We start from the raw sequence: 15,391 nt of genomic DNA on the forward strand, positions 1-15,391 counted from the left end.
CAATGGATCTTTACCAAATTTCTCAACATACTTATTCTACAGATAGATACTGAAGTCAAGTTCGAAGATGAGCTTAATCGGTCAAGTAATTTAGAAATGCCATGATTTCAAAATTTTCAAAATCATAAAAAATCATAAAAATTTACATTTCTTCATTTTCGTACTTGAATAACTTTTGAATGGGATAATTTATCGAATTTCTGTAAATTGCATCTGAAAGCACTTTAAATAAGCTTCAATTTGAGTACCATATCATATGTGTAGTCCCAAAATTATGTCCTACTCCGCTATGCCAATTATGAAATTTGCTATTGCACTAGTTTTTATTGTTTTTTTCTTTACTGTACACCAGCAGTAAGTAAACAAATAACGAGTTAGGGTAAAGTAAGGTTTCAGTCGCCGGTTTACTAGAAATCCATTATTTTTTTCTATTTATGATGAAATCTACTTCCATTTCGACTGCCGAATGGTCTTTTTTACAGTGAAACTGTTTTTGTTCGGATTTCAATTTCCCGTAAGATTAACACAGAAAAGCTTGTTGTTTTGAGTTTAGAATTCTATAACTCTTTAATGGTTTATTAAATAAGTTAGACCAAATCATTTTCTTGTATGTAATTGAACGCTCTACAAAAAAGCTCTCTTATAATTTTTCGATAAACCGACGCGTTTCGAAGTTACTCAACTTTAAAATATAATTCATAATATTTTCTCGTTTTTTTCCAATTTTTCAACGAAACTATCAAGTTTATCAAAAAATTTTGTCAAATTTTTCAAATGTTTTGTATTCTAAGTTTTATTTGGTTTCACCGATGCTTTTATTTAACTGTCAAATTTCTAATACTATCGTATCTTAATTTATCAATAAATTAAAATTATTTTTATTTCATTTTTCTTAACTTTGTGATGAGAGTAGTTTTATTACAATTCTGAAATTTTTTTCTAGACCCTTAGACGAAAAATTTTCTTTGGGAACAACTCCTAAAAAAACTGATGACTGCTCCAAAAATTCCCTATGGTCACTTCTTAGATGATATTTCTGCAAAGAACTTAAAATTTAAAACATCGATTAATAAATTATTATTTTAAAAATCAAATAAATTTTGAACTGATCAAAAGTAAAAAATCTCTCTATTTTACAATGCTTTCTCTATCACTTTAATATCAATAAATTATTTAATCAGCAACTAACGTAAAATATTTGTGAAAAACTTAAATTAATACATATTATCTTTATCTACCTCCACGCCGACCTGATGATTTCTGGGCTAACAAAAATTCATTTCCCTTTTCACTTAACGTTTTGGCTGCTTTCTTGTGAGCATTATAAAATAACTCCTTCAACTAATTCTTAATAACAAATTTATTTTTGATTTGCGTGGATGATTGTTTTCGTTTGCAAGTAGGGTTACCAACTCAAAATTTTTTTAAATCCGGAGACTGTTCCGCCCAGAGATAACTCTTTAACAAATATGTAGATTAAAAAAAAAAAAGGTTATTTTTTCTGGACCCGGGAAAAAATGATCAGGACTGATCAGACCTGTTCATATCTGATCAGGCCTGAAATTAGACCTGAGCAGACCTGTTCATATCTGATCAGGCCTGAAATTAGACCTGAGCAGGCCTGTTCATGTATGATCAGGCCTGAAATTACCTGATCAGACCTGTTCATGCCTCCGTTCATGTCTGAAGCATTTTGGAATGCTTCGCAGACCTGACTCAGACCTGTCCATGTCTGTTCATGCCTGAAGCGTTAAATTCGTTCAGACCTCGATCAGACCTGTTCATGCTCACTCATGCTGCTGCTCATGTTCTGTTTCATGTCTGGAGAAGCGTTAAATACGTTCCAGACCTGATCAGACCTGTTCATGCCTGCTCATGTCTGTTCATGTCTGAAGCGATTAACACCGTTCAGGCCTGTTCATGCCTGCACCTGAGCAGGCCTGTTCATGTATGATCAGGCCTGAAATTATACCTGATCAGACCTGTTCATGCCTGTTCATGTCTGAAGCATTAAATACGCTCAGACCTGATCAGACCTGTTCATGCCTGCTCATGCCTGTTCATGTCTGAAGCATTAAATACGCTCAGACCTGTTCATGCCTGCTCATGTCTGTTCATGTCTGAAGCGTTAAATACGTTCAGATCTGATCAGACCTGTTCATGCCTGCTCATGTCTGTTCATGTCTGAAGCCTTAAATACGCTCAGACCTGATCAGACCTGTCCATGTCTGATATCTAGCCAACACTGAGAGACAATTTTATTTAATAGTAATGAAATTTTATTACTATTTAATAAAACGTTTATTTGGCTAATCCCAAATAAAAAATAAATTAAATATTAATTAAATTTCCTTAAATACTAATAAAAATTTTATTAAATACTAATAAATGTTTCTTAGTATGTAATGAATATTTATCTACATGTAATATAAAGAAAATTCATTAATCAACTAACTAACAAGTATTGATCAGTAATTAATTGAATAAATAATTAAGTAAAATTGAATTTTTGTCGGAACTATATTTTGAAATACAAAGTCTACAACTGTTGTTATCCGAGTGGATGTTAATTTTTATGCACTTAAATTCTAAAAATTTCACAAATGAATCGATAAGAGTTAGAGCATTATTTAATAAAATGAAAACAGAAGCAGAAAACCAGACAATGTAGGGACGCATTTGTTAAAAAATAAAGACAATAATTTCATAAATTTCATCGAATATTTATTTATTTTTATTATTTAAAATCTCTACATGTGATTCGTCATGAAGTAAACAAATAGGTTAGGTTAGGATGTCTTGTTAAAAAATCTTAATACTATTTATTAAAAGACTTTACTGTGAAAATATATTTGAATATATTATAATTAATTGATGAATATTAATTTTTTTTTTTTTTGAGATTATTTCTTTTAATGACTTAATATTCGTATTAATGACAGCAAACAGCGTCGTTCGTGGTTATTTTTAATAAAATTATATTAGTATTTAAGAAAATTTTATTAAATACTTATGAAATTTTATTAAATACTAATATAATTTTATTTATATGAAATATAATTTTATTAATATTAACTAAATTTTTTTTCAAGTCCAAATAAACTGTTTTATTACTATTGAATAAAATTCTCTCTCAGTGTAGAACCATATGTTAATGGAGCGAAAAAAAAATACATAGCCGTTCCGAATAAATCACTGTAATATATGATTAATTATTAATAATTAATAAATTAGGTATAGAACTCCGTTAACTATAAGGATAAATCATGTATAAAATTTGAATTACTTGAAGTAGCTCGAAAGATACTCTCAAGTTAAGATGAATCATTTGGTCAAGAGGTAAAGTGTCAGTCTGAAGAGCGCGAGGTGTACGGTTCGAATCCCCGTCGGCACCGATTTTTTTTTTTTTTTTATGGACCTGATCGAGTCAGACATGAACAGATCTGATCAGACCTGAACATGCCTGGCCAGGTCTGATCAGACCCGGTCATTTTTCATACCTGATCAGACCTGAAGACTCATGCCTGTTCATGTCTGATCAGATCTGATCATTTTTTCCCGGGGCGCTAACATTTTCATAAAGCTAAAAAAAAAATTACTCATGTATCAAATTTTTTTCTTCTTTATTTCATTTACTGTAAGAAAATCATGACCCGAGTTTAATGAATTGAATTTTTAAAAAGTTTCACGGAATTATAAATTTATTACTCTACACGGAGGGAAAGAAAAGTTTGGAAAATCCAAAAGTGCACGTCTCATAACGCTCATTTATCACAAAAAAATCTGAAAAACGGTTGACCCAAAAGGCCATCTCTGCAACTTCCGCTAATTTCATATCTAAGCGCTTAAAATTGCACTTATGAGGTTTCTGAGCTCTCCAAGTCAAAAGTCTGATAAAAGTTTCAAAGAACACTATTTTTTGAACTTTCGAACCGCAATAACTCTTGAATGAATTAACGAATAATCGAAAAAAACGTTTTTTTTACATAACGTCGACATTTCTTTTGGATTGTTTTTAATGAAATAAAATAATTTTGGAGTCTAAAAAACCACGTCGATCGTTGCCAAGAACGTGAAAATCGGTTGATTGATGATTGATCGGTTCAAAAGTTCAAAAAATAGTGTTCTTTGAAACTTTTATCAGACTTTTGACTTGAAGAGCTCAAAAACATCATAATTGCAATTTTAAGCGCTTAGATATGGAATTAGCGGAAGTTGCAGGGATGGCCTTTAGGGTCAAACGTTTTCCAAATTTTTTTGTGATAAATGAGCGTTATGAAACGTGCACTTTTGGATTTTCCAAACTTTTCTTTTCTCTCCGTGTAGAGTAATAAATTGATAATTCCGTGAAACTTTTTAAAGATTAAATTCATTCAACTTGGGTCATGATTTTCTTACAGTAAATGAAATAAAGAAGAAAAAAATTTGATACATGAGTAATTTTTCTTTTAGCTTTATGAAAATGTTAGCGCATCAGAACCAATGTTACATATAAAAATAATTTTTAAGACAGTAATAAATTAATTTGTATCAGTTTAAGGGGGTATTCTGGTCTAGAAGCATGAAATTTCAGGTAATTTTTAAAGTGCCCTAAAAAAAAACAATCAATATTTTTATGATCCATTTTTCTATAAGTTATTTATTAATAATATAAGAATACAGAAAAAAATAAAAAAAGTTGAAAATTCAAAAAATTAGTAGCTGATGAAGTGGGGGGATCTCAAAAAATTGGCACGCAACGATACCCACGATTCCAATCCTCCTAGCAATCGGAAACAAAAATAAAAAAAACCCGGTCTCGAAATACCAATTCGTTCGGGAGTAATCGTTGGTACATCCAAAATGGGTCGACATCCGAACGTCCACATAAAATTTTTTTTGAAACGTTTTTTTTTTTTCGAAATAACAACATGAAATGATTTTAGAAAGTAAAAGATGGCTTAATTTAAGTGTTCTCGGTGTACATCTACTTAAATTATTGTATAAGTGTAATATGGTGTGATAGAGGCATTTAAAGATCGCAAAATTGCTTGACATTGACGAGTCGAGTGTAAAGCACAACCTCACGCGCTTCGCGCTATGAGGCGTGCAAAATAAAAAAGATTATTAATCTAGAGTAATGTTGCTATGGTCAAAACTACACGGTCATCCCTAAATTTCAATTTTTACTATTTTTTAAAAATTCAAAAAACCTACCCCCAATATGGATTGCGGGAGTGGATTTTAAATTTTCAAGCTACAGCTCCTACAGACTCTACATTTGGTAGGTGTCTTTTGTGTGTGATGTAAAAGTGATCTAACAGAGAGTTTTACGACAACCGACTCCCAATAAGAATCGCAGGGGTGGGTGTTGACAATAAAAGTTTTTAATTTTCAAAATATAACTTCTATAGACTCGAAATTTGGTAGGAATCTTTTATTTGTCATGTAGAGATCATCTCAAAACGGATTTCAATAAATTCTACCTCCGATAGGAATTGCGGGGGTGGGTGTTAGAATTTTTAATTTTAATTTCCAAACTGTAAGTTCTACTGACTCCAAATTTGGTAGGAATCTCCATGTGTAATGTCAAGTTCAGTTGAGAATGGAATTTATCAAATTCCAACCCCAAAAGAGATTGCGAGGGCGTTAACAATCAAAAACTCTTATTTTCAACCAATAGTTTCTACGGACTCAAAGTTTTGTAGGAATGTTTTATTTATATATACACGGAAAGATTAAAACTCGACTGGTTCGTGTTCTGCACCAGACTCAGTCTTGTGCAAGAAAAAATTGAAGAAATAGTATATTACACTACAAGGGCAGAAAGTTGAGATTCCTGCACTGCGTGCCATGATGCCCTCGGCTTCGTCTGAACCAGTCGGGTTTTAATCTTTCCGTGTAGAAATAATCTCGAATAGGATATTACGAAATTTCTCCCCCATATAAGAGTGCGATGCTGTTAATTGTAAAAAATTCATATTCTTTAAATACAGATCCTACAGATATAAAATTTGATTGAAAAAAATTTTTTACTTCCGATTAAAGCTGAAAAAGTCAGAAATTGGGCCACGGAAAATAATAGGGTTTTAATAACTTAATTTATACCTATTAATTGAATCATTTTTTTCATCTATTGTGAAATGTGATGATGTAAGCTGTGCAATAATTTGAAACTGTCTGAATAATTTTCTCGACGAAGTTGCTAAATAACATGAATGGCTGTGAGAATCTTATATTGATGATTAATTTTATATTTTTTCAGTTAGAGCAATAAATTGAAGGGAATCTTTTCTCTGGCAGAATAATTTGAACGTAAAATTTTGGAATAAAAAATAACATAATGGATTCCCATCAACAACAATTTTGTCTAAAATGGAATAGTTTTGGAAGTAATTTAGCTACCGCTTTTTCGAATCTTTTCAAAAGTGAAAGTCTCACGGATGTAACTCTTTTTTGTGAAGGTATGTTCATTTTTAAATTTTAATTATACATTACTTTTGACTCTTACCCCTTTCGATTTAGCTGAAATTTTTTGATCCTTTCCTACTCTACAAAAGACAGTTTTCAAAATTTTTTCAAATGTTTTACGCTACCAACAAAAAGTTATGAATGTTTGATAAAATGACTTTTTATTGTTGAAATAGCTATTACTTTTTCGAAATTTGACTTATTGAGACGTTTTGTTTTTTCTCCACTTTTTGTTTTTAAATATACTTTTTGAAAGAAAATACAAAAAAAAATATTCAAACTCACCTGGTCACATGGTTTTTTATCGAATTTAAAAAAAAAAAGCGAAAATTTCGCGATTCCCATTTTTTATTGTTTTTTTTGTTCTATTAAATCAAATTTTTACATTTTCTGCAAATCCTCGTGTTTATTCAGAGTGTTATTTGTTCGATTTATATTTTTTTTTTCCAATTAAAAAAAAAAATTTTTTTTAATTAAGCTTTTTTCTTATCCCACTATGCTGAAAATTTTCGCTAGTAGGTAGGTTTGAATAGTTTTTTTGTAATTTATTTCAAAAACTTCATTTAAAAACAAAAATTTTAAAAAAAACGAGGAAAACGGTTGACCTTAAAGGCTATCCCTGCAACTTCCCGCTAATTCCATATCTAAGCGCTTAAAATTGCACTTATGACGTTTTGGAGCTCAAAAATAAAATTTATGTGTTATTTTAAGCTCTCCTTGCTCAAAGAGTTAGCCGTTCTATGCTTTTTGGCTTTTCGAGCTCAAAAGTCCGATAGAAGTTTAATACAACATTATTCTTCAAATTTTCAAACTACTACTACTTTTGAATGAATAAATCGATTTTCACGCGGTTGGCATCTAACGCAATTTTTCGAATCCTATGATTTACTTTTAAACACAAATTGATCAAACTGAAAATTTTGGACGATATCTCACGAACAAATCAATCAATTTTGACCGGCCCGAGGGTGATCGACGTGGTTTTTTGATGTTAAGAGCTGATTAGTTTTTAGAATCGATTGGAGAAAAAAAGACATAAAACCTTGTCACACGAATTTTATTCTTGTGTGCGTCCCTCTCTGCGCCTAGAGTTGGTAACAGATCCACACTCGGTGTGTCTCTAAAATTTTACTATCTTTGTATTAATTATATTAATTTATATACTGTATATCATTTATTATTATTTATATTTGACAATTTATATATTATTATTATTAGTTCTTAAGTATTAATTTGACATTTATTTCAGAAAATTGTATTGGACTATTTATAATTTTATTGTTTCATTGTTTATTGATTATTGGTAATAGGTCATAGCTCTTGCTCGCACGTGTGATTCCCTAAAGTATCGATTGCGAGCATGGGGACTAGTAATTTTGGTAAATGACTTGAGAGGCCCTCGTGATCGGACACGAGACCCCGTAGTTTTTGGTAAAATAAAAATCGAGAGACACGTGGTAGCCCGCTTGGTGTGAGGAAGACACGCGGGAGTCTGCATAGTGTAAGGAGTGTGGATCTGGCGCCTTAATTCGGCAAAGGAATTCGGCTCTGGACTTAGTTTTAAGTAACTTCTGTTTTTTGAATAAATAGTTAATTTGTTTATTATTAATCGTGATTCCGATTTATTAATATTTTGATTATGTAAATCACTTCCTCCTTTCTCTCCTTATACTAGTATATTATTTATCTTTCCCTTGAATACCTGCAGATCGGCCCTGGAAAATCTGAGGTTTGCTATTTCCTGGTGAAAAATAGTTGGCGTCCGAAACCGTGCACTAACCCAGCCTGAGGAAAAGCTGCTGGTTGCTTGGGAGGCTAAGAGTTACCTCCCAAGTTATTTTTTTGTTTATTTCGTGTTTTTAATCAATTGTTGGGCGACCTGGACAAGGACAAGTGACAACTGGCCTCTCCACCGTCGGTTGAAACTTATTTTTTTGTTACAACCTAAAAAATAATGGCTCTTTATTTTTAAATAGCGATAACTTTTTCAAAATTTAAATTTTTGAGACGTTTTTAACTCCCCGCTTAGAAAATTGAAAATTTTCGATGGTGTCTGAATGTGTGTGTGTGTGTGTGTGTGTAAAAAAATTTTTTCAAATGTGGTTTTTTTTAATAACTTTTAAATGGCGGTTCTATGTCATTTTTTATCGGTAATCATTTCTCATGCAATAATTTCTCAGCGACAATTTCTCATTAAAAAATATATCCGGCCCAATAATTTCTCGTGACTAAAAAAAATCTTTACTAAAATTTCTCATAAAACAAAAATATGTTTACTAAAATTTATCATAAAACAAATATACCTATATCTAATTTTGTATCTTGGGGTACAACACAAACGAACGTAATCATGTTGCGCCTTTTTAACAAAATTTGAATGTGTGTTTAATTTGTGTGGTTAATTTTTGCATGAGAAATTTTTGTCGGATTAATTATTGTAGGATTAATTTAGGCAAAAATTAATTATTATGTTGATAAATTGTAATTTAACTGATAATTTATTACTGAGAAATTATGACCTAAGAAATTTTGTCTTGATAAATAAGCGACCGTTAACTTTTTTTTAAATATTCATAACCTTTTTTTGGTTGCGTAAAAAAATTCTGAAAACTGTCTTTTATTTATTTTATTTTTTTTATTTTATTTATTGTAATTTAAATGCCAAGGCATAAAGCCAAATAGCAAGAAGTAAAATACATAGAATTTCATTTCAAATAAGTAATAAAATTAAGATTAGAAGTATTTGCTTAAATATAAAAATTTTGTATTATTTATAAATAATATACTTTAAATTTGAAGTATATCTTAACTAAATGTAATAATTAAGTGCATTAAGAAATAGTAGCATGGTTACAATTTTAAGTATCTTAATATACACAATTTTATACTTTACCAGTATTTCACAATAATTTAAATAGAAATATAGCTAGTCTAAACTTAAAAGAAAATCGAATAGCTTCGATTTAAATGATTATATCTCTAGCTTCGTTCTTTAGATCACTAAGTATTACCGTTCATGTACGCTCTTTATTCCACATATTTCAGCGCAAAAACAAAAGCTTATCGCTGTTACGAGCAACCGTGTTGTTTATTACTTATTACGTTTTTTGTGCGCTTTAAATAAACATCTTAAGTAATCTATTCCACGTATTCTACATTTCCTTTGATTATTTTTTCATTTTACAACGAGTAACAAACGTAAAAATGAGAGTGGTCTCTCATCGGAAAGTCTTGAGAAAAAATTGAAGAAATATCAAGACTTAATTAAAATCGAAAAATCATTTAAAAAAGTAAATGATTCTTCTACTAGTGCTTCTTCATCTGAGGGTAATTATTTATGGTTTATACTTAATTTTCTTTGGGCACAAAATTTTTTACAAATTTTGTATCTTGTATCTTTGTATCTTTGTATCTTTGTATCTTTGTATCTTTGTACCTTTTTTCGACTGGGTTGATATTTAAAATATAAGTGAAATTAGATTTTAATAATCTAACCTTTCACTTTTTGCATCAGGAATTTTTATTATAATTATTTATTTCCTGGTCACTTAGCTTAACCTAGCTCTTATATTGCTCTTGCAGACTCAGATAATGACGATCAACGTCAGAGTCAACACTATGAACATGATGTTGTTGTTACAACCAAAGATTCTAAGACGTCAGACGAGTCTCCTAAGTCAGTGGGTTCTGAAGTTCCCAATCTCAGTGATCCGATCCTGAAAATGTTCGGCACCGACAAGCGTCTCCTGAAAGACAAGACTTACAATCTTCATCCTGAACTTTCTGCATGTTGGAAAGACATTGTTTCTTCTGGACTGGAAAAGGAAGTTAAAACTAAATTGATTGACAGTTATCCCAATAAAGGAAACTGTACTCTGTCAGCTCCTTTTCTCAATCCGGGACTGATTCCACTTCTAAACAAGACCGCTAAATCTCGTGATAAATACTTAAATCAAAATCAAGATTTATGCGGTCGTAGCCTCGTCGTTTTGGGACAAGCTATTTCTAATATTTTCAACGATGACAATGATCCTGTTGATAAAAATGAGTTATTACAACTCCTCTATGACTCCAGCAGCTTGATGTGCGAGTCAATGTTTCAACTGGGTAAATCAAGGCGTTCACAGATTTATTCTTGTGTTGATGACAAAAGAAAACTGTGCTTGAAGATTCAGTCACCGACGAGTTCCTTTTTGACCAAGATCTTAGCAAGCGGATCAAGATCTCTGTGACTGTAGAAAAAACTAGTTTGTCTATGAAGACCCAACCTCCAAGGAAGGATTCTTTAAAGGAGGTGACTCCTTTAAACTGGAAGAGTCCGTCTGCTTCACGCGTCAACGTCAAACCGACGGGCTATCAACGCTTCCCATTTTTGAGATCAGCCCCGCAGAAAAAGACCAATCAGGTTTCAACCCGATCTCAAGCTCGAGGTCAGAGTTCGAATCAATTGAATCGAACTCAGAGCAAAAAGTAGAAGTGAGTGTTGTTGCTGGTTGGTTAAAATATTTTTTACACGCCTGGTCTAACATCACCTCTGATCTGTTTATCCTGGAAATTATTTCCGGGTATAAAATCCCCTTTACGACGACTCCAGTACAGTCATTCATACCGACAAACGATAGTTTTTCTGAAAATGACAAAATTAAAATGCAGGAAGCTATTGACGAACTTTTATCTATGAGGGCCATTCAAGAATGTGTTAAAGAGGAAGGTCAATTTTTATCCAGCATTTTTCTTGTCCCCAAGAAAAATGGAAAAATGAGATTTATTCTCAACTTGAAAAACTTAAATTCATTCATAGAGACAACTCATTTTAAACTGGAAGATTTTCGAACAATTCTTAAACTCACGTCAAAAGATTGTTTTATGGGTAGTTTTGATCTTCAAGACGCATATTTTATGATTCCAATTCATAAAAATTTCTGGAAATTTTTAAGATTTTTCTGGAACGGTCGTCTCTATGAATTTATTTGTATGCCATTTGGTTTGAGTACTGCTCCCTGGATATTTACAAAAATTTCAAAACCTATTGTCACTTTTTACGTTCGTTAGGTTATTTATCAGTAGTTTATTTGGACGACTGGTGGTTAGTAAATGATTCGATTGCTCTTTGCTCGCAAAATGTTAAAATTTCGCGAGAATTTTTAGAGTCATTAGGTTTTATAATCAATGAAAAAAAGAGTAAGCTTACTCCTTCGACGTCCTGTAAATTTTTAGGTTTTATTTTTAATTCGGAGCAAATGACTGTCGAGCTTACGCAAGAAAAACGATTTAATTTTAAAGTTTAAAAATCTCACCCACTGTTCTATCAGAGAATTTTTTCAGCTAATAGGTAATATTACTGCAGCTTGCCCAGCTATTAATTATGGTTGGTTACACTCAAAAAAATTTGAACAGCAACGTTATCTTGAAGTATTGAAAGTTAATGAAGATTATGATAGTATTATGAAAATATCACCATCATTAACTTCCGAGTTTGATTGGTGGTTAAATAATGTTTTAATTTCAAAAAATCCTATTAGATATTCAAACTATTTAATTACTATCTACTCAGATGCGTCAACTACTGGCTGGGGAGCTTTTAGTGAAAACCAAGTCGTCTATGTACACTGGAATCACAAAGAAAAATCATTCTATATTAATTATTTGGAACTTTTAGCTGCGTTTAACGGTCTAAAGACGTTTGCTTCGGGTCTATCGGACTGTGAAATTTTATTACGAATTGATAACTCTACAACAATCGCTTACATAAATAAAATGGGAGGTACAAAACACAAATATCTTAATGACCTAACTTATGATATTTGGCGTTGGTGTGAATCCAAAAATTTATGGATTTTTGCTTCATACATCCCTTCCAAGGATAATGTTCAAGCTGATACAGCTTCAAGAGTTGATAATAACGATACAGAATGGGAATTATCGTCTTCTGCTTATCAAAGAATAGTTTCTCAATTTAATAAACCGGATATTGATTTATTCGCTTCAAATCTTAATAATAAATGTAAAAAGTATTGCTCCTGGCACCGGGACCCATTAGCTTTCTGCATTGATGCTTTTATAATTGACTGGAACGAATTAAATTTCTTTGCCTTTTTCCCATTTTCTTTAATTCTTAAAACATTGAAGAAAATTCAAACGAACCAGGTCTGTGGAATCTTAGTAGTGCCTAATTGGTGTGGTCAGCCGTGGTATCCATTGTGGCTGTCACTTCTAGATTCACAATCAATTATTTTTCAACCAGATTCTAATCTCCTCCGATCTCCCTGTAGAAAAATTTAACATTCACTTGCTCAAAAGATATCCCTGATGGCAGCTCGATTGTCCGCCAGGCCTTCAAGCAGCGAGTTGTAGATGACGATGCTTTTGAAATTCTCGTCAAATTTATTTCAAATTCAACTTTACGTCAGTATTTAAAACTGATTTCCGACTGGTATCTTTTCTGTTCTTTAAAAAACATCAATTTATTTCACCCTAAAGAGAGTGAAATTGTTTGTTTTTTGACGAATAAATTTAATGAAGGCGCTCAGTACAGTACGCTTAATACTGCTCGCTCAGCGTTATCACTTATCACTAATGTTGACATCGAAAAAAATCCTTTGGTGTCGCGTCTTTTAAAAGGAGCGTATAACATTAACCCGGCAAAATCTCGTTATGACCGTATATACAGTTTAGACCCAGTTTTAGATAAACTAGAACTTTTAAGACCTTTAAATAATCTTGACCATCCTCAATTGACTACTAAATTAGCAATTTTATTAGCGTTAACTACTGCACATCGAATGCAAACAATTGCCTCTATTAAAAGATGTAATATAATTAAAAGTGGTGAAAATTATGAAATAAAAATTCCTGATAGAATGAAAACTTCTAAACGAGGTGTATTTCAGCCACTTTTAATTTTACCTAAATTTCATAAAAATGTAAATTTATGTATTGTTACCACTTTGGAAAATTATTTGGAATGTACTTCAGTTTTGGTTAAAAGTCCAATTAATTTATTTATTACTACTGTTAAACCTTATAAGAACGCTTCGAGAGACAATCGGTCAAGATTTTACTTCTTATAACTTGCGACATGCAACTACTTCTTCTGCCTTTAAAAAAGAAATTGATTTAAGTTTATCTAAAAAATTGGCTGGTTGGTCGGATAAATCAAAAATGTTTGAAAAATTTTACAATCGACTAATCATCGAAAATAAAAATACATTTGCTGAATCTGTTCTTACTCATTAATTATGTTTATGTTAATCATGTTCATGTTAATTGTCTTAAATACGTTTATGTATTTGTGATACAAACTTTTTATGCTCTTGAATAAATAAAAAAAAAAAAAAATGATAAATAACAAGTAAATTTCATTTATATTATTTTATTATCATAATTTTATTATATTTATTGAATAAATAAGTTTATTGTTGATATGTTCATTGGTGCTCTGAACATCTACTTAGTGATCTAAAGAACGAAGCTAGATAGAAATATAATAGTAAGATCGAGCGAGCCTGCCGTAGGCGGGCTCGCTCGATCTCAATTATATCGATAGATTCGTTCGAAAAGATCACTCCCACCCGGTTTAACCAACTAACATTATTTTTTTCTCTTTCCCACCTAGTGATCTCTTTATTTTTTAAAGATTAGCTGAACTTTATGAGTAATAAACAACACGGTTGCTAGTAACAGCGATTAGCTTTTGTTTTTGCGCTGAAATGTGTGGAATAAAGAGCGTACATGAACGGTACTACTTAGTGATCTCTTCGAACGAAGCAATCGATATAATTGAGATCTTACAATTCTAAGCTAAGGGAATTTGGGATTTCAGGTGGCAAATCTTGCCAGAACTTGATAGCCGAAACAACAAACGAATATTCATAAATGGTACTCGAGAATTCAGGAATTTTTAACATGATGTTATTTTTTGCTGCTAATCTGTCTGATCTTCTAATTTCTGGGTCTTCATCAACAAATAGACTTCTCAGAAATTTAGGTCCACCTGTAGATAATAGTTTGTAGAATAAGCAGCCTAAATAATACAACCTGCGCGACTTTACAGTTAACCAATTCATTCAAAAAAATGCACATATTATCAATGCTTGAATCAAGTAGCAGTTAAATATTATTGCACTCACGTTTGACGATACTACTCAAAAAATAGTTTTATGATTAATGATTTTTTTATCTAAATATTAACATATCATTTTAGATTAATAATTTCAAGAGAAAGATAATATATTTCCAAATAAAATTGGTAAACAGTAATGAAAATGCCATTTTTCAAAGAAAACAGATTTAAGGGGGTAGATGCACTCAGAAGCGTAAAAAAGGTCTATTTTAAAAAATTTATTTTTTACAGTAATTAAGTTTATTTTACAAAATAAATTATACAGAGTTATTATACAATGCTTTAACTTAACATTTATGAAAAAAAAATATATATATATATATATATATATATATATATATATATATATATATATTATTTATTAAAATATCGCGATATTGGTTGGATCCTCTCCCGCGAGTAGTGCTTCGCGGTGACCATCACAGCAGCCTTCTAGATCATCTGAATTCGAAAAACTAAGGTGAAACCTTTAGTTTAATAATAAATCCAGTCTTTAATCGAAGCTTTTTTTTTTTGAAAATTTACAAAATGGTGGCATTCGAAACTTTGGACTCTGATTTTCGATAAAAAGTTAAAAGTTAATTGTTTAAAAAATATAGTAATTGTCAACAAAAATCAATATGCCCTAGTAGAAATAATCGAGTTTTCACTGGATATAAACCAGTAACTGGCCAGTGATATCGAGTAAAAACTTGAAATCGCGCCACCTACAACTAAGTCATAAACATTAGTTACACCGACAGTGTATCTTTACTAGTGTGTGTATGTTTGTTTATTTTTTTTGTTAACCTGTACGCATCATTATTGTAATTATTATTA

At 31.2% G+C, this 15,391-nt stretch overlaps 1 protein-coding gene and 1 long non-coding RNA gene across 10 annotated transcripts in view; one reads left to right on the forward strand and one right to left on the reverse strand.

The window, feature by feature from the left end:
- Positions 1-15,391, forward strand: part of LOC123270530 (zinc finger protein chinmo) — a 157,778-nt gene that overhangs the window by 37,146 nt on the left and 105,241 nt on the right. For 8 of the 9 annotated variants that reach the window (XM_044736663.1, XM_044736670.1, XM_044736631.1 and 5 more), the window contains exon 2: positions 6,245-6,443. In XM_044736663.1, coding sequence (XP_044592598.1) covers positions 6,323-6,443 — 121 coding nt within the window. In that variant the 5' untranslated portion in view covers positions 6,245-6,322. Of the gene's footprint in view, positions 1-6,244; positions 6,444-14,272; positions 14,329-15,391 lie in introns of those variants that run through there. The other variant, XM_044736686.1, reaches the window with a different exon arrangement.
- On the reverse strand, positions 1,650-2,080 carry LOC123270613. Its single transcript, XR_006510648.1, has 3 exons — positions 2,027-2,080; positions 1,723-1,766; positions 1,650-1,671 (listed from the first exon to the last, which is right to left on the reverse strand). It is a non-coding gene; the product is annotated as an uncharacterized LOC123270613 (long non-coding RNA).

The sequence above is a fragment of the Cotesia glomerata genome, linkage group LG1 (assembly GCF_020080835.1).
Source record: "Cotesia glomerata isolate CgM1 linkage group LG1, MPM_Cglom_v2.3, whole genome shotgun sequence".
Taxonomy (NCBI): Eukaryota; Metazoa; Arthropoda; class Insecta; order Hymenoptera; family Braconidae; genus Cotesia; species Cotesia glomerata.